Source organism: Heterocephalus glaber, unplaced genomic scaffold (genome assembly GCF_053883595.1).
Source record: "Heterocephalus glaber isolate CG9 unplaced genomic scaffold, H.glaber_assembly_v1.0 deba00001805, whole genome shotgun sequence".
NCBI lineage: Eukaryota > Metazoa > Chordata > Mammalia > Rodentia > Bathyergidae > Heterocephalus > Heterocephalus glaber.
In genome coordinates, this window is record NW_028258480.1 from 1,758,720 (window position 1) to 1,782,181 (window position 23,462).

At 51.8% G+C, this 23,462-nt stretch overlaps 1 protein-coding gene across 11 annotated transcripts in view; it reads left to right on the forward strand.

The window, feature by feature from the left end:
- Window positions 1–21,387, forward strand: part of Ctnnd1 (catenin delta 1) — a 47,001-nt gene extending 25,614 nt beyond the window's left edge. For 2 of the 11 annotated variants that reach the window (XM_013067489.3, XM_087203646.1), the window contains 18 exons: window positions 2,596–2,667; window positions 3,593–3,745; window positions 4,043–4,578; window positions 7,529–7,992; window positions 9,091–9,274; window positions 9,757–9,874; window positions 10,466–10,619; window positions 10,987–11,004; window positions 11,388–11,456; window positions 12,223–12,350; window positions 12,445–12,595; window positions 13,337–13,529; window positions 14,053–14,167; window positions 14,541–14,628; window positions 17,706–17,768; window positions 18,492–18,592; window positions 18,992–19,078; window positions 19,355–21,387. In XM_013067489.3, coding sequence (XP_012922943.1) covers window positions 3,629–3,745; window positions 4,043–4,578; window positions 7,529–7,992; window positions 9,091–9,274; window positions 9,757–9,874; window positions 10,466–10,619; window positions 10,987–11,004; window positions 11,388–11,456; window positions 12,223–12,350; window positions 12,445–12,595; window positions 13,337–13,529; window positions 14,053–14,167; window positions 14,541–14,628; window positions 17,706–17,768; window positions 18,492–18,592; window positions 18,992–19,078; window positions 19,355–19,366 — 2,598 coding nt within the window. In that variant the 5' untranslated portion in view covers window positions 2,596–2,667; window positions 3,593–3,628 and the 3' untranslated portion in view covers window positions 19,367–21,387. The remainder of the gene's footprint in view (window positions 1–2,595; window positions 2,668–3,592; window positions 3,746–4,042; window positions 4,579–7,528; window positions 7,993–9,090; window positions 9,275–9,756; window positions 9,875–10,465; window positions 10,620–10,986; window positions 11,005–11,387; window positions 11,457–12,222; window positions 12,351–12,444; window positions 12,596–13,336; window positions 13,530–14,052; window positions 14,168–14,540; window positions 14,629–17,705; window positions 17,769–18,491; window positions 18,593–18,991; window positions 19,079–19,354) is intronic. The other 9 variants (XM_013067490.3, XM_021248283.2, XM_087203649.1 and 6 more) reach the window with 7 other exon arrangements.
- Window positions 21,388–23,462: the final 2,075 nt, after the last annotated feature.

Consider the following 23,462-nt stretch of genomic DNA (forward strand, 5'->3'; position numbering starts at 1 on the left):
ACCGTGCTGAGTGAGAGATGAGCGCTGCCGCAGTGCTGAGAGGGGCTCTTAGCACTGGTAGCGACCGTCCGACTTCCTGTGTGCTGGAGTGGGTTTTCCGGGTTGGGCTGCAGTTCTGATGATGGCAGATTGTGTAGTTTGGGCCGCACTCAGGTTACTTCTGTTTCCTCCTCCTTGGTACCAGAAGTTCAGGACAGTGAAGGCCCACGTAGTGGTGGAGGAGGTGAGCATCCTGTCTGAGCCCTGCTCGGTCTCGCTGGGAGAGTTCTCGGAGCTGTGAGGTGCTCACTCCCCTGTGTCCCCGCGTCCCCCGTGTCCCTTTTTGCTGGCTGTGCACATCCTCTGTTGGAGGAAGGGCTCCTCCTCCGCTCTGCTGGTGAGAGTCCAGAGTCGAGAGCCGTACCGCTCTGCTGTTCAACCAGATGATGCAGGAGCTGGCACTCTCTGGGGAGGCCGGCTGCTGAGACTCAGCTCAGCTCAGGAGAGCTGCAGTGAGGAAAGAAGTCGCTTGTGTTTCCTGTGGTTTATCTTGCCGCACTTCCCTGTGATGGAATCTGTCTGAGGTTTAGTGCGTCTGTGTGTGTTAGGTATTGTTTGATAGTATCTCAGAGATCTCGGGGTTGGAAGAAGAACGATGCTTATACTTTTTGGTGTTTGTTTTTTATGTTACTGGGGATCGAACCCTGGGCCTTTGCACTGAGCTTCATTTCCAGCCCTTTGTATTTTTGTTTTGCTTTTTATTATTTATTTATTTTGGTTCTGGGGATTGAACTCGGGACCTTGCACTTGCCAGGCAGGTGGCGGAACCACTGAGCTAAATCCCTGGCCCTTGCTTTGCTTTTTTAACATGAGCCTCACTAAGTTGCTCAGGTTGGGCCCTAATTTTCGATCTTCCTGCCTGAGCTTCACAATATTGGGATTATAGACATGCACCAGGACCCTGATTCCTCCTTTTTTTGGGCGGGGCAGTTCTGGGTATTGAACCCAGTGCCTTGTGAATACTAGGTAAGCACTCCACCACTGAAATACATACTTTTTAAACATTTTAAAGTTTTTATTTTTAGGTAAATTTTTTTTTTTTGGTACCAGGGGTCCAACTCAGGACCTTGGGCTTGCCAGGCAGGTGGCGGAACCACTGAGCTAAATCCCTGGCCCAAGTTTTTACTATTGAGGCAGGGCCATGTTAAATAGTTCAGGCTGGCTTTGAACTCTCTATGTAGCTCAGGCCAGCCTCGAACTTTCGGCAATCCTCCTGCCTCAGCCTTCTGAGTGCTGGGATCATAGGTGTGTGCCCAGCAAAAAGTTTGTAAATTTTGAGACAGGATCTGGCTAAGTTGCCCAAGATAGATTTGAACTTGGGTCCTGCCTCAGCTTCCCAAGCAGCTGATATTGCTTATGCAAATTTAAGAAGGTCCCTCGTGCTGAGGAGTCTTGTAGCTAGGTGAGACGACAAAATCCACTTGGAGGTGATCAGATTTGAAGGAGCTGTGTGTTTGCAGGGTCCCAGGTATGTTAAGGGTACTGAACAGAGGCTGAGGGATGCTGTGTGTCCGTGGACAGTGGGAAGGAGAACAGGGCTGCTCAGGCTGGCGTTGGTCGGTGGGGAATTCCAGGATTTAGTTTGAGGTTTCTCTGGCGCTCTTATTTTTAACTTCTGTTTAGCAGTGAAACCACACCCTTCCTCTTCCTGAAAGTGATGCTGAACTTCCTGTCCCTCAGCATTCCTGATATGAAGGGGATGGGGTGGGAGAAGACTCCTTGGCCAGCCAGCCTCACTGCCCGGCTGGACGAAGAGCAGGGAGTGTATTTTCATGAAGGGCTGTTCAGCTCTTTCCTGCCACTGAGGACAGCAGCTTCGGGAGGGCTTTTGGAGCGTGTTCTTTGGTGTAACCCTCAGTGATAAGAACATTGAGACCTCCCTTGGCAGCAGTTTTGGTACCTAATTCTTTACCTTTGGAAAGGGCTTCTTATATCTGTTGCTTTTCTTTAAAAATGGGAGCTTCCACTGGGAGCAGAGCATGAAGACTCGTGAACAATAAAGAAGGTTCCTGGAAACCCCCTGATTTAGGCTTCCCAACTTTCCTTACATTGTTAGGGTTTTCTCCAGAAAGGTTGTGTGTAGGGAAGCTTATCTGAGTCTCTGCTATTTATTCAGCAAATAGTTGTGTTTTTTTTTAACACAGGGTTTCGCTATGTAGCTCAGGCTGGGTTTGAACTTGGAATCCTCCTGCCTCAGCCTCCTGAGTGCTAGGATCACAGGCATGGACTCTCATGTCCAGCTAGCAAACAGTTTTGACTGTCCTGTGTTGGGCGCTGCTAGGGGAAGAGGGGCCCACCCTAAGCCAACTGGCCAGGCCCTCTGATTCCCCTTGGGGCTTGTGCTCTTGGGTTCCCGAGATCCAGCCTGCCAGAGCCCCGGCCTGCTCGCAGGTGTGAGGGGAGTGCTGAGACCCGAGGGGTCCTCCGTGAGCGCTCACACCAGGACTCAGGCAGTGCCTTCTGGAGCCCTCTTCCTGTCTGGAAGCGAGACATTGGTGTCCACTAGGGCAGAGGAAGGCCACGGGAATGAATTGTCTTCTATGGGCTGTGTTTCAGAACGGCCGGTTTGTGGGCGATGCTGACCTTGAGAGACAGAAACTGTCAGATCTGAAACTCAACGGACCCCAGGTAATTCTTCCGCTCAAGGCCTGGGTTGCTTTGTTTGGATCTTTTTCCTCCCAGCCCCGCCTGTAAGAGCACATTGGTGGCTGCAAAGTGTGGACACCCGCTCTTTAGTTTCTCTCCTTTAGGGAGGTAGGAGGGTGGAGCTTGAGTGGACAGGTAGTTTTGTTCTGAGATCAGTACAATACTCATCACCGTCTCCCTGCCCCCATGTGGTCCTGCATCCTTGGGCTCTCCTTCGGGTTTTTAGGGAGGGTGTGATTCTACTTGCAAAAACTCCTACCTAAAATCTGGCCGGTCTTGAGCTTTAGGCAGGAGAGAGAGAGAGTAACCTAGACCTAGTCAAAAGATGGCTCTTTTGGGGATTTTCTGTTTATCTCACAGTTTCCGAATGGGCAGGCAGCTCTGTTGAAGGGTCAGTTAGAGGTGGATGTACGCCGTTGACACAGTTCATTCTCATTTAGGTGCCAAGGACCGGGGAGTTCGGGCTGCTGTCTCTGTGGCTTGGATGTTGGCGTGGCTGTAGTTAACTTGGTTCATGTTTGTTAGGTGACTAGAATCTGCAGGCTTCATTTTCTCTCCTTTTGCACAGCCCCAAAGTTGATAGGCACCTCCTCCCCAAATCCCCAGTCTGAGCTGGGTGTGGTGCCTATGCCTGTCATCCCAGCTCTCTGGGAGCCTGAGGCAGGAGGGTCAGGAGTTCAAGCCCAGCCTAGGCAACTTAGCAATTTAGAGACCCTGTCTCAAACCATAAAAAGGCGCAGGGAGGTAGCTCAGTGCGAAGGCCCTGTTCTGCCCAGAAGGAAGCAAAACTGCTCAGTCCTGTGGAGGGTGCCCGAAAGCTGCCTCCAGGGTCACCTGTGCTTTGACCAGGAGGGTTGTTAGTCTGCGGGGCTCAGCGGCCGCTTCCTTCTACCGTCTTCCCTGGTAGGAGCACAGTCACCTTCTGTACAGCACCATCCCCAGGATGCAGGAGCCAGGGCAGATCGTGGAGACCTACACAGAGGAGGACCCTGAGGGAGCCATGTCGGTGGTCTCTGTGGAGACCTCAGATGATGGGACCACGCGCCGCACGGAGACCACGGTGAGCTGCAGGGACAGGTGGCGGAGAGGCCATCTCCTGCTCCTCTGGGCTGGGCGGGCGCTGGTCTGTGCTGGTCTCCCTGGTTTCCCGAGGGCAGGGATTCTGTCTGGGCGGAGAGGAGAGAGAGGCTGGGTCCGGTCTGCAGCAGCGGGCCATGTGCTGGGCTGGGCCGGGCCTTGGGTGCACCGTTCAGGGTGTTTCTGGGTGGAGGAGCTGAAGCCTGGCTCTGTGTGGAGCTTGAGCTGCCCTCACTGGCTCCTGCGAGGCCTGTTAACCGGTGCTCTTCCCTTCACGAAGGTGAAGAAAGTAGTGAAGACCGTGACGACCCGGACAGTGCAGCCCATGCCTGTGGGACCAGACGGGCTGCCTGTGGACACCTCCTCGGCTTCTAACAGCTACATCCAGACTCTGGGCCGTGACTTCCGCAAGAATGGCAACGGGGGCCCGGGTCCCTGCGTGGGGCAGGCGGGCACCGCCACCCTTCCTCGGAACTTCCATTACCCTCCCGACGGGTACAGCCGCCACTACGAAGACGGCTACCCAGGGGGCACCGACAGCTACGGCAGCCTGTCCCGGGTGGCCCGCATCGAGGAGCGGTACCGGCCCAGCATGGAGGGCTACCGGGCCCCCAGTCGGCAGGACGTCTACGGGCCCCAGCCCCAGGTGCGGGTGGGTGGGAGCAGCGTGGATCTGCACCGCTTCCACCCAGAGCCCTACGGGCTGGAGGACGACCAGCGCAGCGTGGGCTATGACGACCTGGACTACGGCATGATGTCTGACTACGGCACTGCCCGCCGCACCGGAACGCCCTCCGACCCTCGCCGCCGCCTCAGGTGAGCTGAGCAAGGAGGGGGTCTGAGGACAGCCGGGTGGCTGTTCCCACCTCTGGGAGCTCCGTGGCGTCCTCCCCGGAGGAGGCCGCCCCTTTGTCCCTCTCTGGGAGTCCCACACGGTGCTCCGGCTCAGAGGTGCACTGTGGTTTCTGTGGTCCTGGCCCGCACTCGGCGCCTCGCCCCGGGAATCTGCTCAGCTTCTGGCTTGGTGCTGGCAGCCGGGAGCAGAAGAGACCGAGTAGGGTGCGTGGGTCCCACCTGGTGAGGCCTCAGCCGCACTCTGAGGCCACCAAGCAGCGGCCACTCTGACCTACGTGTCCTTGGGCATTCTGTGGGGGTGCAAGTGAGGTGACTGATGTTGGCCTAGGAGGAGGTCTGGCTTTTGCCTTGAGAGAAGACTTTCCAATGGGATCGGCAGACCTTTCCCACAGGACATACTTGGGGCTCTGTAGGCCATGTGTCACCATCGTCTTTTGTCTTGATCTTTGGTTTTTCTTATTGTTGCTTTTTTGTTTGTTTTTAGTTTTGTTTTCAGAGATAGAGTCTCACCATGTAGTTCAGGCTAGCCTTGAACTCACTACATATTCCAGGCAATCCTCCTGCCTCAGCCTCTGGAGTGCTGGGGCTGGGACTATAGCCGTGAACCACCACACCCTGCTATGTTCTTTGTTTTTTAAAACAGCCTTGCATTTGAGTGCAGTGGTGCTTTCCAGCTACTTAGGAGGCAGCCTTTTGCTAAATTGCCTTGGCTGACCCCTAACTTGACTTTTCCTGCTTCAGCCTCCCGGGTAGCTGGGATTATAGGTGTGTGCCGCCACACCTAGCTAAAGCAGGTTTCGAAGTATTTTTCAATTCTAGGACTGTACAAAAGCAGGCTTAGCCCATGGGCTGCAGATCCTGCTTCCAAGTAAATCAGTATGTTCTCCAGGCAGAGGGAAATAGTGAGAAGTGGGGAAGAGTCATGGCTGTCTTGGTGGCGCCGTCCAGGCCCCTGTTGCTGGTTCCTGCGAGAGTGGCCATGACCCTCTGATGAAAATCGCCTCGGTGCCTTTTCTCTATCTGTTCTGCAGTGTTCCCAACCTGGGACGGACGGAGCCTGCTGGGCCGGGCTGGCCCAGGGAGGGGAGGGGCTCTATAATCTTAGCCTGAGCTTGCTTACCTTTCAGGTGTTGGGGTCTGACTCAGGCTTAGTCCTGGAGGGTGGCGGGGCCCAGAGCCGGGAGATAGCAGCTATCAGGGTTGGAGCTGCTGTCTGCCCGGGCGTTGGCTATGGCTTCTCCTGACTTCCTGGAGCATCGAGTGTGCAGGTGGGTTGGACGCCGCCACTCTGCTGTCCCTGGCTGCTCAGTTGACTGGGAGGGCCTGGGACCTGCTTCCTGGGTGGGTTCCAGGGCAGTGCTGGGCTGGTAAACCTGCCTGACTGGCCAGAACATTGGCCGCTTCCTGGGCAGGCCTGGGAGAGCAGCACAAGGTCACACCTGCCCCTTGCAGTGTCACTCAGACAAGTCGCTTGGTCTTTCTGGGCCCAGCATTGTTATTTTTGTAAAAAAAATAAATCTTGATCCTCTGGCTGTGCAAGAGGGAAAAGAACACAGATTTCTCTGAGTGACTGCAGTTTGGTTACTGTAATTTTTTAGGAATTGCTTAGAATAATAACAAAGGCAAGGCATGGTCAACAGAGTCTGAAAATCTCAGAAGAGCACAACATTCACATAGGCCACTGTGAACATTTTGGCACATAGCTTTTGAATTCTTTTTCCTATTAATGCACACATGGCCCATTTTCCCCTGGTCAGATTTAAAACTTAGCTCTGTAATGCCTTCATTTTGTTTCCATGCAGTTTGAAAAGGTCTTGGTGCTTTTGATGAGGCGCTTTGTCTCTGAGTCACTGGAGGGCTCCGCTGGTACCTGTGCAGCTCTGCTTCAGCCAACCTGGTGCGCTGGGTGGCAGTGGGAGTGGTTTTGTGGAACAAACAACGGTCTTATTTGGAGAGTTCCACACAATAGATTACCCCGCTCCTGTGGGAGCCTCAGAAGGAGATGAGCTCACTGATAATGGGTCTCTTCCTTCCTGGTGGTTATGAATAAGTAATGGTGGGACCCACTCACCCTCTAGTGGTTGCTGTTAGTACTGAAACAGAGGCATCCTCTTTGACTTCAGTCGCTTTGTCTTGTGTTCCTAGAGGCCTGGTGTCCCAAATGTGACATTGGTCACTAGCCTTCATTTCAGCAGAGTTGGAGATATTTAGGAATTGGAGGGTGGGAAGTCCTATCTCACACGTATTTGTGGAGTAGCACAGTGACACTGGGGTGAACTCTGAGAATCAGTGTTCAAGTTTATGCCCAATCAGTATGAAAGCCAGGTCTTCTTATGATGTAAGAAGTGCTTTTCTGCTTTTCTCTAGCAGCCCTGTTTTTTACAACTTCTAAAGTGGGGTAAGGGGAAGCTTGAATATGAAGTGTGTTCAAGGATTTTATTCCACCAGCTGTTTCCTGTGTATAAATGCCCCATTTCCTGTTTAGCTAAAGTCTTATAAGAATTGTTCTCAGGCTTTGCTTGCTGACTTCTGTCATACTGAGTCAGTCGCTTTGATTAACACTGCTGTCTAAGGATTTATTTTAATCTCTACCCAGAGAAGTTAGTAGCTGTCAGATATCATTTAAATAAATGCTAAGTAATCAAGATTTAATTCCTCCTTTGTGGTTGGGTTTTCCAAATGTTACTTTCTGAGCCAGCAAACTTCACAGGAAAAAAAAGTAGTTTTAGTCTAAGTGTAGGTGCCTTTAAAATTATTAGAATTGGTCAGTGTGTCCTTCATGAAGATGAGAGATGAGATCTGTGTGCTAGGCTTGGTTTATCCTGCAGATGAGGATTCAGGCTGGTGCCAGGAAGCTAGACAACTGCTTGATGGAGTACTCTTTTCTCTTGCTTTTCCGGAACCTTGGCAGGAGCTATGAAGACATGATTGGGGAGGAGGTGCCGTCGGATCAGTACTACTGGGCTCCTCTGGCCCAGCATGAGCGAGGAAGCCTCGCAAGCTTGGACAGCCTTCGCAAGGGAGGCCCCCCGCCTCCAAACTGGAGACAGCCAGAGCTGCCAGAGGTGATCGCCATGCTGGGGTTCCGCCTGGATGCCGTCAAGTCCAACGCAGCCGCGTACCTGCAGCACTTGTGCTACCGCAATGACAAGGTGAAGACCGATGTGCGGAAGCTCAAGGGCATCCCAGTGCTGGTGGGATTGCTAGACCACCCCAAAAAGGAAGTGCACCTTGGGGCCTGCGGTGCTCTCAAGAATATCTCTTTTGGACGGGACCAAGATAACAAGATTGCCATAAAAAACTGTGACGGTGTTCCTGCCCTTGTGCGGCTGCTGCGAAAAGCTCGTGATCTGGACCTTACTGAAGTCATTACTGGTGAGTCCTAGGCCGGAGGAGTTGTTACTAGGCTGGGTTCAGTCGGACCAGAGATGTCGAGAACCAGAGGCGTTTTCGGGCCTTTGCCTTTTGGTCGTAGCTTCTGAGCAGGTGGCCACTGGGTCAAATCTTAAAGAATTGTTTGCTTTTCACAGTACTGAGGATTAAAGAAATTTTAAGGAATTGGTTGCTGATGTATAGATTTTTGAAGCTGTGATCTGAAATTTTAGATTCTTGGCTTCTGTTAAAAACAGAAGAGCTGATGAGGACAGGATGGCTCCTTCCCCTGTGGCAGTGTTTGGTCTGCGCTGACTGGACACGCTGTTCTCCAGTTCACAGCCATCTGGACACATTCCGTTGGCCCTGACCAGCTGCAGTCCTAAGGAAGGTGTCTCGCCCATGGAAGCTGAGTCAGTCACCTTTCCCCACAGTCTTATCATTTCTTCTAAATGTCTGCGTGGCCATCTAGACATTCGAGCTTGTGGTCTTTCCCTCATTCAGAATGGTAGTTTTTCAGACTGTGGGCTGTGATGCATTAGAGTGACTTGAATTTAATTTTGTGGGTCACAAACAGCATTCTAAGAAAAAGAAAGAACAAGCAATAGTGTAACCCATGGGAACTAAAGTGGGGGAGATTTTTCTTGCCAGAGGACGTTTGCTGTTAGAGATATTTTTGGTTGTCTTACCTGGAGTCTGGGGAGAGAATGCTGTTGGCATCTACTGCGTGAAGACAGGGACATTGGTAAACACCCATCCCGCAGCAAAGACCCTGTGGCCCGAGATGACGTGGTGCTGCCGTGGAGAATGGCAGACAGATGCATGGTGCTTTCACGGTCTGTTTGTCTTGAGCTGCAGTGTAAGATGTGCTTCTCACCACGGGTCCCAGACAAAAGCTTGAATGTCACCACAGGTATCATCGGGTCTCTGAGGAAGACCGGGAAGCCATGGAACAGGCAGTGGAGGCGAGCTTGTGGCACGCGTGCCGAGGCAGGCTGTTTGTTATCAGTGAGAGCTCTAGAAGGTTCGCTATCACTGAAATAGGGGGTCCTCTGACATTCTTCAAGGGCTGTCTTGGGCTCTGCCCCTTGTCTCTGCCAGGAACCCTGTGGAACCTGTCATCCCACGACTCGATCAAGATGGAAATCGTGGACCACGCGCTGCACGCCTTGACGGATGAAGTGATCATCCCGCACTCTGGCTGGGAGAGGGAGCCGAGTGAGGACTGCAAGCCGCGCCATATCGAGTGGGAGTCCGTGCTCACCAACACAGCTGGCTGCCTGAGGTAACGGGGGGCTTTAGAAGAAGACTGCGATTTCTAAAGACTTACACAGTTTCTTTAAAAATAGTTAAATCCTTGAGCCCGTTGCTCCTCCTCGCCTTTGCTTTTGTATCACATGCTGCAGCTCCAACCTGTCCCTCTTTATGGCTGCCCCTGCATGTGTACCGCACACACCTGCCATGTGGGTTGTCACTGTCCCTATGTGTCCTCCTTGCTCCTATGTCTCTCTGACTGTTCATCTCATCTGGGAAATCTGTTGGAACCTCAGCAGTCTGGGGAACCTCACACCTACATGTATGGGGCTCTGGGCTTGGAGAAGGCAGAGACTGGCAGTCCTGCTCCTCCCAGCGGCAGTGTCTTGCTCACCGCAGACACTCACTCATCACGGTGAGCGGAAGGCCTCGAGGAAGCTTGCAGATGTTGAGGGTGTTTCGGGAGGACTGCTGGGCTTGGGTCACCTCAGGGATCTCCTGGTCTCCCCGCAGGAATGTAAGCTCAGAGAGGAGTGAAGCCCGCCGGAAGCTTCGGGAGTGCGATGGCCTAGTTGATGCCCTCATTTTCATTGTCCAGGCTGAGATTGGACAGAAGGATTCTGACAGCAAGGTGAGTTGCTGCATCTGGGAGGTACTGTGGTGCAGACCGACCCACCTCCTCACATTTCAGGCTAGCTCCTTCCTGCTCAGGTGGGTGTTCAGCTTAGAAAAGAATGGTTCCTTCACACTACTCACAGCTGCTTGGCAGTCTTCCCAGACTACTTTTTAAGTAGGAAAAACAAAACTTGAGTTTTGGGTCACGTACCAAACAGTGGTAGAAGCATTAAATCCATGATTGGGCCTTCCATTGGCCTGAAGATGCAAGGATGCCAGGAGCCTGGGGCACTGAAGAGGAGCTGTCCTGACAGGATGGCTTGGTCTGTGCTTATGAAGAAGGGCTTTCGTTGTGTTTGGGGTTTTGAGACAAGGTCTTACAATGTAGCTCAGGCCGGCCTTGAACTCACTGTGTAGCCCAGGCTGGCCTCGAACTCCCAGTGCTTTTCCTGCCTCAGCCTTCTGAGTGCTGGGAGCACAGGCGTGTGCCACCACGCCTGGCTTTGAGGATGGACATCCTGATACCTGAGCCATGGAAACGTGTCCTTGTTGGGAAAGAACCGTAGACGGCTTCTTCTCTCATCGGGCCTTTGTCTTGTGGCCCCAGCTCGTGGAGAACTGCGTCTGCCTCCTGCGGAACTTGTCCTATCAGGTTCACCGGGAGATCCCACAGGCCGAGCGCTACCAGGAGGCACCGCCCACTGTTGCCAACAACTCAGGGCCCCACGCGGCCAGCTGCTTTGGCGCCAAGAAGGGCAAAGGTGAGTGTTACTGCTCAGTCCTTGCTCGTGAACGCGGGGCAGGGCAGCGAGAGGGAAGAGTGCAGCTTGAGGTGCAGGGTGCTGGCGGACACGTGGGCTCTGCCCGGGCTTTCGGCTGTGCCTCCGCCTCCCCTGCTGTGTGCATCGGTGGCGGAGCGACGGCTGTCAGCCTCAGTGACTGGGGTGCTGAGGGACAGCAGTTCTGAGTGGGGCCCCTTCCCCATTCCTCCTTCGAGTTCCCTGTGTCGTTCCGTTCTTCTCTGTGCTTTCCTGCTCGTTGGCCCATGATCCTGTTGACGTCTTTCTCCTGCATTTTTCTTCCTTTATTTCTCTCCTCCGCTTTCCACTTTGGGTGCCGCCCTGGAAGATGAATGGTTCTCCAGAGGTGAGTGGAGTCTTTGATGGTGCTCCTCTACGTCTCATTCGCGTGTTCCGGTTTTAGGGTCCCGGCATTTCCTCGCCTAAGCCTTCCCTGTGATGCATGTAGGAATCCTGCTGAGGAAGGCCTCTGACACGAGCTAGCTCTTCTGAGCTCCTGCTCAGGGTGCGGGCAGCGGCCCTGTCCCCACACTCAGGTCATAGCACCGACAGTGCTGCCTGTTTTCTGTCCTCGTTTCTGCATAGCCCCTGCTGGGGCAGATGTGGGGGGACCCCTTCTTTGGCCCCCTTTGATGCATCTCTGGTCCAAAGATTCTGTCTAAAGCATGAAAATGTGCCAGATGAAATCTTTCCTTTTTAAACTCCGCCCCTTCCCCCCCATTTCTGCAGGGAAAAAACCCACAGAGGATCCAGCAAATGATACAGTGGACTTCCCTAAAAGAACCAGTCCTGCTCGAGGTAAGTTAGTTTTTTCTTTTCCGTCTCCAAAGTCTCATAAACACAGTATTGGTGTTTGATAGCCCAAGGTAGACTTTATGCTGCCTGCTGACCATTCTCTCTTCTCTGACTTAGGGGTTGGATTTGAGGTGATGGTCGGTGTACTGGGGAGCTGTAGAGTTACAGCAGTAACTTACAAGGACTGCTTGCTAAGGCGGTGTACTGAGTCACCTGAGGACAGCAGCCTAGAGTAGGGTCCTGATGGTGGGCCAGAGCAGCAGAGCAGCTTTGGGGACTTGCACCTTACTAACAGAAGAAGCCTATTTGCTGTAGATTGGCTCTTTGGACTCACTGTATTGACGAATGTAATGTTTACAGCTCTCCAAGGATATAAATTTAAGTGTTGTTAAATCTGTGATGGTCCCTTTTACTCGGTTCTAGTAAAGGTTGGGAGAATGACTGGGTTAAAGTAGAAGTAATTTATTTGAGATGAGTTTTTAACCCTGGATGCTGTGGGTGGGCTAAGTGGTTCAGCCGAGGCTGGGTGCGCCGTGGGAAGGAGCATCCAGGGGAAGGAGAGGCGCTGGTGCCTTTGCAGGGTGGAGCATCATTCTGAGAGGCGTGGAGTCGAGCCCCTGCTGTGCTGTTGGTGGGCAAGGGGGTTTTGGGCCTAGTGCCGCAGGAGAGTAAGTTCTCGATCTCCAGTCTGAAGGCCGGACGCCAGCCAGCCAGAGCCCGGTGCATGGGGATCACTGAGCACCCTGTCTTCCCGCCCTTCTCTGTGTAGGCTATGAGCTCCTGTTTCAGCCAGAGGTGGTCCGGATATACATCTCACTTCTCAAAGAAAGCAAGACCCCTGCCATCCTGGAAGCCTCTGCCGGAGCCATTCAGAACTTGTGTGCTGGGCGCTGGACAGTGAGTACCTTTTAGAAGATAGGTCTGGACATGGGGTTCTGCTGACCGGCTTTCTGCCTCCGTCATCTGTGCCTCACCCTCCATGTGCTCCTAGTACGGCCGATACATCCGCTCCGCCCTGCGTCAGGAGAAGGCTCTCTCGGCCATAGCGGACCTCCTGACCAATGAGCACGAGCGCGTGCTGAAGGCCGCCTCCGGGGCACTGAGGAACCTGGCTGTGGATGCTCGCAACAAGGAGCTCATTGGTGAGGAGCGCGCCAGCAGGTGCCGCCTGCAACAGGAGCTCACACAGACAGTCGCTGGCAGAGATCACTACGGGAGGGGTCGGGGCCTCCATGGCTGTGCATCTGGGGCAGAGCGGTTCTCAGAGGCAGAGGTGATGGCTGCAGAAGAGAAGAACAATCGCTGTTACTGCAGCACCGCATTTTTACTAGGCATTGTTATGCACTGTTTTCATTTGATCACCACTTTACAAAGGTCCATTTTGTTTTTTAATAGGATAAGGAAACCAAAGGTCACAGAAGTTAAGTAATTTGCCCCAAGTTTATGGAGCCTGGTTAGTGGCAGAGCGCAGGTTGTTGTCGTTTTTTTAAATTTTTTGTTTTTTTGAGATAGGGTCTCATTATGTAGTACAGGCTGGCCTTGAACTTGCAGCGAACTTTCTGCCTCAGCCTCTAAAAGGTTGTTGGTTTAAAAAAATTCCTAATGGCTGTGTTGTATTGAATTACTGCAGTAATGAGCACACTGTTTCCATGCGGGATCGGAGGGGACTGGGCAGGATTTTAGATTGCTCTGCTGTGATCTGAGGACAGGAGCTGTGAGGAAGGACAGCGAGTCCCTGGCTGTTCCCTGTCCTCTCCCCTGGTGTCTGACAGCCCTGGAAGCTGCCAAGGGCAGTTTGTGTGGCGGTGCCTGCACAGTGCGGTGTGTGCGCGCCTCACGTGTGCTCCTTTGCCTGTGTTCCTTCCTTCCTCTCGCTGCTGCAGGTAAACATGCCATTCCCAACTTGGTGAAGAATTTGCCAGGAGGGCAGCAGAACGCCTCCTGGAGTTTCTCAGAGGATACCGTCATCTCTCTTTTGAACACCATCAATGAGGTTATTGCTGAGAACTTGGAGGCTGCCAAAAAGCTTCGCGAGACACAGGGCATTGAGAAGCTGGTGTTGATCAACAAATCAGGGTGAGCTCTTAGCATCACAGCTAGGGGGGTCTGGAGGAGGGGTTGCTGGGAAGGGGCTCTCCTCCTTTGCTCTCTGGGATTGTTTTCCCTTGTTTACTCGAGCAGTAGTGTGACGAGGTATTGCGCTATTTTGTCTTAATGTTGATCCATAAGTCGGTAATAGGCTTTACTTTGGTGGTTTTGTGGTACTGAGGATTGAACCCAGCGCCTCTATGCAGAGCTGCATCCCTGGCCTTTTCCTTATGTTTTGTTGTGAGCCAGGCTCCGAATTGCCCAGGCTACACTCAGGCGTGTGCCACCACAACCAGCTTCTAGGCTGTTTCTTCAAACTTGTATTTTGAGACAGGATCCAGTGACGGTGGCCAGGCTGCCCTCAGACTTGCAGTCCTTCTGCCTCAGCCTCCTGGGCAGCTGGGATTGTGGGCACGCCCCGAGCCCAGCTGGTGCTGTTAGGGGGGATAGGTTCTAAGCGCCCTTTCTGCTCTTCCACCCACATTTCCCTTGGTGTTACTTTCCTCAAAAGGAATCGCTCGGAAAAAGAAGTTCGAGCAGCAGCACTGGTGTTGCAGACAATCTGGGGGTACAAGGAGCTGAGGAAGCCCCTGGAAAAAGAAGGCTGGAAGAAGTCAGACTTCCAGGTACTGTAAGGCTGGACACCAGCACACCTTCCACCTGTAGGGGTGGACACCGGGACTGCCTCTTCTGTCTCTGGGTCCTTGTGTTTCACCATCACTCGGAGCTCCGCTCAGGGAACATCTGTGGCTTCTCAGCCTCCCTCAGATGGCGCTCGTGTCTGTGGCCCCTGAAGCCCGGGCTGTGTCCCACCCCTCTTAAGACTGGTGTTGGGAAGAGGAACCTCGGGGCTTCTGCTGGGGAGTGGGGTCTGGGTGTGGAGATGGCGAGTGGGGAAGCAGACTTGGCTTGAGAAGGAGGAGGTGCGGAGGAGAGGGGCGCGAAAAATATGTGGGTGAGTCCAGGGCTCTGTGGCAGTGCTTCCCTGTTGGCCTCCAGGTGAACCTCAGCAGTGCTACGCGGAGCCAGAGCAGCCGTTCCTATGACGACACCACGCTGCCCCTCATCGACCGCACCCAGCAGCTAGGTACGCCCTGCCAGCCGCCCTCCTGGCGGCCCCTCCTGCGGCGCTGTGGGGCTGCTCGGCTACAAAGAAGGGTGCAGGGGTTTGTTCTGAGGGAGAGTCTTGGGGTGGGCGTGTGTGCGTGATTCCTCTGCTGGAAAGTGAACCCTAGTTTCCCTTTAAAGCTTTTATATAATTCCAGTTAATGTGTGTTCACTATTAAAATTAGAAAACATAGACAACTAGAAAATAACAGAAAATCAGCTGTTTCTAATACCAGTGTTAACCAGTGCCGTCTGGGGTTACAGCTTTTTAAACCCTTTTGCCGCGTGAACAAATGCATTTCCCAGGAAGTGAGTGGTTTTTCCTTGCTTCGCTTACCGTGCGCTGTGGCCCTCCTCCCTGGCGGCACGTGGCTTGTGCCTGGCCCGGCCTGGTTCTTGCAGGCCGCTGAGCCTGCGTGCTGGGCGCTGGTGCCACCACTGAGGACTGGGCTCTGGCCCGGGCCGAGTGGGGCCCAACCCAGTGAGCCCCTAGTCTCCTTACACTCCCAGGCCGAGAAAAGCCATCTTTGCTGGAGCATGAGCCCAGGGGAATGGTGTTTCCGTTTCTGCTGTGAGTGTACATCTTTCACATTCCTGTGCCCGGGAGAGAAGAGGCGCTCTCCAAGTGTTTCTGCCACGCATGGAAGTGGCACGGGTGTCTTGAGGGGAAGCAGTTGTGCCATTGCTGGAGCAGTTGTTAGACTAGCCGCCTGTTTACGGAGCATCATTCTACGTGAAAAAATGACTGGAAGACAAACTATCAGTATTTAGACAGCGTATTTGGCTGGCATTTCCTCAAAAATGAATTCAGGAGCCGGGCTCAGTGGCATATGCCTTTAGTCCTGGCACTCTGGGAGGGTGAGACAGGAGGATCGAAAACTTGATCCCAGGTTGGGCACCTTACCAGTGCATTGAGACCCTGTCTTTAAGTAAAGAGGGCTGAGATGTTGCTCTGCGTGAAGGCCTTGGTTCAATCGCCAGTGTTGCAAAACATTAAAATAATAAACTGGCACTTGGGTGCAATAAAGAATGAATGCAGTGAGCCTGTCGCTTTGAGCAAAATAATCGATAGTATCTTCTGCCTCAGCTTTCAAGTGAAAATCATAGTCTTGAAAATCTTGAGTCTGCCTCTGTGAGTCTGCTAACTTTCTAGTACTTAAGGTTTTCTAATGGCATCAGTGGTGAAGTGACATTAGTGAATACGATTTTTAAAAACAAAATGGGGGGCCAGGGATTTAGCTCAGTGGTTCCGCCGCCTGCATTGCAAGCGAAAGGTCCCGAGTTTGATCCCTGGTACCAAAAAACCCCAAGACAAAATGTATGAAATGTGTAAATGTCCGGAACATCTGTATACTTCTGTGAATTAGTTTTTTTGTTTGTTTTCTTTTGTGGTTTATCATTATTTTTGTTTTATTTTTTCTTTGAGACGGGTCTTGCTATGTAATTCAGGCTGGCCTTATACTCGCAGTAATCTTCCTGCCACAGCCTCCCAAGTGTGCTGGCATCACAGCTATCTGCCGCTGTGCCCAGCCTGGGCATGCTGGTATCTTGCAGTTGACCAGTGTTGCGATACATTAGAATCATGCCTGGGCAGTCGATCCATAGAGCAGTGGATTTTAGTTTTACAGGATACAGAGAGATTGTTTGTTCTCTTATTTCACATTACTGCTAACCTTTAAGAACCTGTAAGCTTTGGAGCCCAAAGGGTGGTCCAGACCTGTACTAATCCTAGCACCGAGGGAGACTGAGTCAGGAGGGATCACAAGTTTGAATCCCTCCTAATTTAGCATGATCTTGTCTAGAAATTTAAAAAAATGAAAAGCTTAGGGGATATAGCATAGTGTGAAGACCCTGGGTTCAGTCCTTAGAACTGCATAAAAAGAAAAAAGAAGTACTACTGGGATTGAGAACGTAGCTCAGTGGTAGCACTTGGCTAGCATGAGGGAGGCTCTGGATTTGATCCCAGCACCACAAAAAGGGTGGGAAGGGAACTACTGTTTGTGAGTATTAGTTATCAAACAGTATCCACAGTTACCTGAAAGGCTATTCAAATTCTCTTTTTATCTGGGAGGCTAGATTTTCTTCATTATTCAGCAACCAAAATAATATCACAAGAGATTGAATGCAGAAACAGAAGTGAGAATCCAGCTTTCTTTGATTAAGCCAGCATTTAAAGCTATCTGCAAAATTGGGGACAATGTTTTGTATTAAAAATATTATTTATAATCCAGGTGTGGTGGTACACACCTGTGATCCCAGGACTCAGGAGGCTGAGGCAGGAGGATCACAGTGAGTTCTAGGCCAGCCTGGTCTACATAGCAAGGCCCTGTTTTCAGTAACCAACAACAAAAGCAAAGGCAAAACCAAAAAATTACTATAACATGTAGTAAATGTATTTTTTTTTTTGGTACTGGGGATTGAACTCGGGACCTTGCACATTAGAGGCAGGTGCCGGCACCACTGAGCTAAATCCCTGGCCCTATAAATGTTTTTATTTTAATTTAATTTTATTTATTTTATTTATTTTTTTTTTGGTGCCGGAGATCGAACTTGGGTCCTTGCGCTTGCGCAGCAGGCGGTGAAACCACTGAGCTAAATCCTCAGCCCCCGTAAATGTATTTTTAAAGCAAAGCTGACATTTAAAATTTATCAGTACAGTAAATACTAATACGTACGACTCACCAGTGAAAGGTCTTTGATCCTCACAGTTCTTTTCAATTGCTGCTTTGGGGGTTGAACCTAAGGCCTCCCCCACGCTAGGTGCTTGCTCTGTCCCGAAGCTACATCCTCAGCCCAGCTCCTCATAATGTAAGGCTGGAAAGAGGCCTCGAGACGAAGAGCATGACAAACTGCTGAGTAGCGAGTTACCTGTAGGGACAGGACCTCGCTAAGCCTGGGCTGTGGTCTAGCTGTGCAGTTGAGGTCGGAGCCTGGCATGTAGGGTGCGGAGTAAAGACTGGAATGAAGGAAGGGCAGGACAGACCAGAGAGCGATTGATGATGTGGATAGGTTTTGAAGCGCTGGTTTTGACCTGGATAACTTTCTGACTTCATGTAGATAAGAAACCTGACCGGGAAGAAATTCAAATGAGCAATATGGGATCAAACACAAAATCACTAGGTAGGTAACGCACTCCCACCTGAGGTGTGGACTAGCATTTCCCTGGGTGAGGAGCCCTGCTTGGATCTCCAGGGTTTTCCTGACACCCTCACCGTTTGCTGTCCTGCGAGAGCCGTGGTGACCCCTTCCACTGAGAAGGATGTGAGGAAGTGCAGTAGAACTTGGTCCGTTTACTTCCTGCACAGACTCAAGTTTTCAGAAAACCTTCACACGCCTCCCCCAGTACTGCAGTCAACGCTCGCGTCCCCGAGTGCAGCCAGCCCACCACGGTCTGACCCATTCGCCCCCCTCCCTGCTTCTCCAAGTGCTCTCTCTCAGCCTCCTGGTCTCACCTTGCTGTTCTGTCTTCTCTGTCTCATTTTCTTTCTGGACTTCCCTCTTCCCATTTGCTTTTCAAAATTCTCTTCATCCCCAAAGGCTTAACTCAAGTTCTGCTTTCCTTCATCAGGTCCTTCCTGCAGCACCATGTGTCACTCTTCTCTTAGTTTCCGTTCCCTTAGAGACTGGCCTCTTCGGTCAGCCTCGAGTCACATGTCAGCTGTAAGTGTTTCATTTGTGCTCTCTTTCTGCTGTTTTCAAGTTGCTTGGAAGCCCAGGACTGTCATACTTGAAAGCCTTTCTGGAGGCAAAGCTCAGCCCCAGCAGAGGTGCCAGTTCCCACCTAGGACTCGGTGTGTGGTGGGTATTCAGGGGCCGCCATGTGTCTGTGTGTTGTCTTCACAGATAACAACTATTCTACACTGAACGAGAGGGATCACAGCAGAACACTGGATCGAAGCGGGGATCTGGGTGACATGGAGCCTTTGAAGGGAACGCCCTTGATGGTAAACCCCCTTTGGATCCCGAGGCCCATCTAAGACTGCTTCTATTTTGAGGCCTGCATGTTGTATGAAATGGGGACAAAGTACAAAGAGGAAGAGAGGGTCTTTTTCTGGTAGGGGTTGCAGGAAAAAGTAGGGCTCTTGACTCATTGTGGGGACCCTCGGGCCATTATTCTGCATTGGTCAGGTTGCGGAAGTCTGCAAAGGTGTCACCGACACTACTAACACTAACCCATCTGCTCTCAGCCAACCTCCTCTTGTGCCCGGCTGTTCATGAGTGTTTTGCCCCTCTCTTACTCTACCTCGTTTGTTTGAATGTACCAATTCTGGAATTTTCCGTAGGCCCGGCCCTCACCGGGTGGCTCCTCTCTGTTCGCACTAACCCACTGCATGTGTTCACAGCAGGACCAGGGGCAGGAGTCTCTGCAGGAAGAGTTGGATGTGTTGGTTTTGGATGATGAGGGGGACCCGGTGTCTTACCCCTCCATGGTATGTCCTCCAGCCACTCGCAGACTGGCCCGGGAAGGAGCCCTGTGTGCCAGCCATTGCCAATCACCCCTCTGATCAGGCGGAGATGCGAGTCTCAGCTCTGGGCCGGGGCTCTGCTTCTGTGATTGTTACCCCTGAGAGGCTGGGCCTCTCCGCTGGTGGTCTGCTTCTCCATGATGCGGTCGCTTCTTGTCTTCCTCCAGATTTGCTCAAGTGTTTTCCCCGCCTTCTTATTCCCAACCCAGTTAACAGCCTCTTTCTCTTTTTTCCCTGCAGCAGAAGATTTAGCACCACTATCTCTGCTCCACCTGGGCTTATAATATATGTACTTTTATTTTTTGGTGGTGAAATGGACTGATGATTTTTTCCTTTCTTCGCTGGACTATTGTGCCAACTGCCAGGCTGCCTCCTGCCCTTTCAGCCCCAAGTGGCTGCCTTCATTCCATCGACTCCCAACTTCTCGCAGTGAAGTTTAATTGTCCCGCCCCCATCCCCTCTCAGCCCCTGGGTTTCTGCCGAGGAACCTGACTGTTGTATGCATATCCCGAGAAACTGCTGCAGATGAGCTCTCTGGCCGGCTCTCCTGGAATCGGCCTCGTGTGGAGGGAGGGAGGGAATGGGAATCTGCACTGGAAGCCATGGGGAGCATCAGAAGTTCCGTTCTGTATATGCAATGTCCAGCAATCTGCTACACGGATGATTCTTAGTCAAGATGATTTTCCTGGTGGGGAAGGGACTTTTTATTTTCTTTTGGAGAGTGGGAAGTGTGAATTCTTCCTCATTCCAGTGGCTGTTGTGGAGTAAGAAGGCTGACATCATTGGCACATCCCACCTGGCAAGAGCCCTTGAGTCACGGAAGGTCTCCTCGCACTGGGGTGGGAAACCCTTGCTCTCCTCATCTCTGAGGCAGGGAGCTCAAGGTCCACAGACTCCATCTCTTAGCTGAGCCTCGAGCCAACCCCAGGCTGCCGCTGGCCCTTGCTGAGGCCTCCTGAGCCTCCTCTCCACCCTGCGGTGCCCGCCGACTCGGCCTGGCCATCTGCAGGAGGCTGTGTCGAGGAGGACATCGAGGAAGACTGGTGGCGAAGGGAGGGAAAGATGTCTTTTGGGAAGAAGAGGAACCTTCAGGAGGAGCCGGAAGGGAAGTACCAGAAGCGGTTAGTCTGAAACGGGCAGGAAGCTTCAAAGCTGGCTCTCCTGCCCCATTTCTCCTTCCCCACCCTCTGAGCCTGTCCTCCCTGCCTCCTCCCTGGATTGGTTGGCACCTACAGGACTTGATGTACAGAACTGCTGTCCCCCTCCCTTCTAAGGTGGCGATCGCCCCGGCTCTGCCTCCTCTCTGTGCCTTTGGCCTGGGTGCATCTCCTCCCTCCCTTCCATGTGCCTTTCTTTGCCTCTGCAGTCTCATTGTTCATGATTTTTTGAGTTAAAATATTTTGTTGCTTTCTTACCCACGATTGGCCCTCAACAGCAGAAAGGAGAGGAGAGGTGACTAGAGAACCCCAGATTCTCCAGTAGGGATGGGTGTAGCTCTGATTTCCGCCATGGCAAGCTCTTCTCACAGCATGGGGTTGGGGTTTTGTGAAAATCTCCTCCTGAGGGGTCTCTGCGGCTGGCAGGAGGGGTGAGCAGTGTGGCCAACTGAGTGCCCAGCGTTTGCCATCCCTGGGAAGGGGCGCTTGGACACAGCCCGGCCTAGGCCCTGTCACTCGTATACATGAGCAGGTTGACTGCTACATGGGTTGATTATTTTTCTTTTAACCATTTTCCTTATTTGTGTTCTACTCCCCTTAATCTGAAAGCTCCGTTCGGTGCAACTGGAATTCTTTCTCCCTCTTCCCCTTTCTTCCCTTGCATATTGAGGCTGTGGGGTAGGAGAAAAGTGCACACCCACCAGCCCCTTCCCCCCCACTTCTCCCCACTGCTGTCCACCTTCTCTGGCCGCAAGGAGCCTTTGCTGTCCGTGACCTCAGAGCTCACTGCACAGGGCACCTGACCCCATCCGGACCTGGCTCCGCTCTCGCTTTCTCTCGTCCTCCTCTGCTCTTCCTGGTGCTCTTTTCTTGGTGGGGTGTGGGTCATAGAATAGCCATGGGCTTTGGGGGACCTGTAACTGTTTTTGTTTTCCCATTTTCATTTATAAAACACTAAACATTCGTCTCCAGAGAACCAAAAATCCCACCTTCCCACTGGACACTAGGGGCGTGTCTTCTGCTCCACACGTTTGCTCTTTTTCTTTTCTTTCTCTCCTGTTAATGCTTTTAAAAACAAATGAGTTTTTTATATAAATAAAGTTTTTAAAGTGTGTATGTGGGAGGTCTGTGTCATTTCTTCACTCGCAGCTGCATTTCCTCCTCCTCTTCACCCTGGTCACTTCCTCATGTGTCAGTCTTGTTTTCTCCTGAGCAGCCAGACGGCGCTTACATCAGGGTGGATTTATTTTGAGCTCAGTCCCAGCTCTTATCAAGCAATACTTTTTAATTTTATACGAAACATTTTTTTTTTCCTCTGAAGAGTCTTAAAAATTAAATGTGGCCAAAGTGGAGCGCTGGGAGCTCATTGCTGACTGAGAGATAGGAAATGGCAGTGTAAAGAATTAATGGCATCCTTAGTCCCTGGGATTCGTATGGATCATTTGACAAAACTAACACAGGATAAAGCCCTCTGCAGCGCGTGACCCTCTCGGACACAACGCTCTGAGTAGATTAGAAGCCTCCAGCCCCAGCTGCCATTCCCACAGGTGTGCAGATGTAGACTCGAAAGGCCCATGTACAGATCACCAGGTCGTCATGTTGCTTCTCGGGCCATGTGTCTTAGGGCTATTTGACAGTCCACGCTGGTGGATAGGATAGAAAAAGGTGTCCTACCAAGCGCTGTGGCGTGTGTAGCAAATACTCACTGGGTTACCCAAGGCTGCTTTTCCTCGGATGCCAAGGATTGTGGTCTATGGGAAGAGACTTATTTTGGGGGCACCCTTATGTCCTGTCCTATGACTTGAAAACCTCCAGAGAACCTATGTAAAATGCTTTCTGTATGCCCACATCTTTAGATTAAAGTTATATAGCTGCTCCTGACTTGGTGCATTTTATTGAACTAAGATTTAGGTTTGAAACTTTCTTGGGGTCGTGAGACTTGGAAACTCATCACTGCAGTTTGCTTTGTGCCTGACATCTGTAGTCTCAGCACAAATCCAAAAAGCTGTCAAGAGTCTGCTTTCTGAAGCAGTTTGGGAGCCAGTCCCACCTGAGACTGTTACTGTTGGTAGGAAAACTTGGCTGTACTGGTCAGCAGCCTATTTCCCTGTTACACTCTTATCATTCACTGGCATTGAGCTAGGTACACACCTTACCCTTCTCTGTTAGCTAGCCCTGGATTAGTCCATTTGTTTTTGTTCGTGTTGTTTTTGGAACCAGGATTTGAACTCAGAGCCTCACACTTGTCAGGCAGGCGCTGTACCACTGAGCTTCATCCCTGGCACACAGTCGATTTGTTTATCTCATTCAGTAAATGTGCTGGGTGTGCCTGTGGAGGTTAGAGTTAAATTAGAGGATGAAGCAGATGGGTCCTTTCTCATAGATTGCACTCCGTGAGACTCAGGTGGCTGAGATCCAGGATCTTTAACACATCTCTCTTTGCTCTTATCTAGAGTGAGGTGTTAGCAGTATCTCCACTTTCTCTGTGCTGATGTAATGCTTTTGAAGCCTCTTGATACCTGTTGCTCACCTGAACGTTAGGAAGCTTTTGGATTTTGTCTGAGATTTGCCCATGTACTTCCATGTACATCCTGTAGGGCCTGAATTTTTCTGGACGTGCTTAAAGATGAGGCTGACCACCGTATGGCAGCAGCGGGACTTTTTTCTGAGCATGTTTGTGAGTCTCGCTGTGACCGCCCTTGGTCACTCTTTCTCGCTAAACCAAGTTACTTTGCACTAGAAACATTTCACCCAGGGAGAACTGAGGACCAGATCTCTGTCGTCATTCTTTCTCATCTTGCCCATCTTAATATCTGACGTAGATGGAGTTACAGGGCAACTAGACCTAGCTTTGTAGATCTGAGAAAGTGCAAAAGAGTCACCTGTGCTCTTTGTTGCAAATGTGGATTCTGAGGGCGGGGGTGGGGGGGGTGGGGGGGTGGCCCAGTGGCCCAGTGGCCCAGTGATAGAGACCTTGCCTAGCTAGAGTAGCACCCTGGTTCCACCCCCAGCCACACCTTTCCATGTCCCTTTCAGACACTGATTCAGAGGGACTGGGAATCTGACGTCTTGTTGAGTCACCGGGTGGGGTCAGTCAACTCACTTCCCAGACACCGGGTCTTTGGAGGTGCCAGCCTCCCAAGTGGAGCTCAGGCTGGCTGGCTCCAAGTGCACTCTGCGTGGTGCTGGTT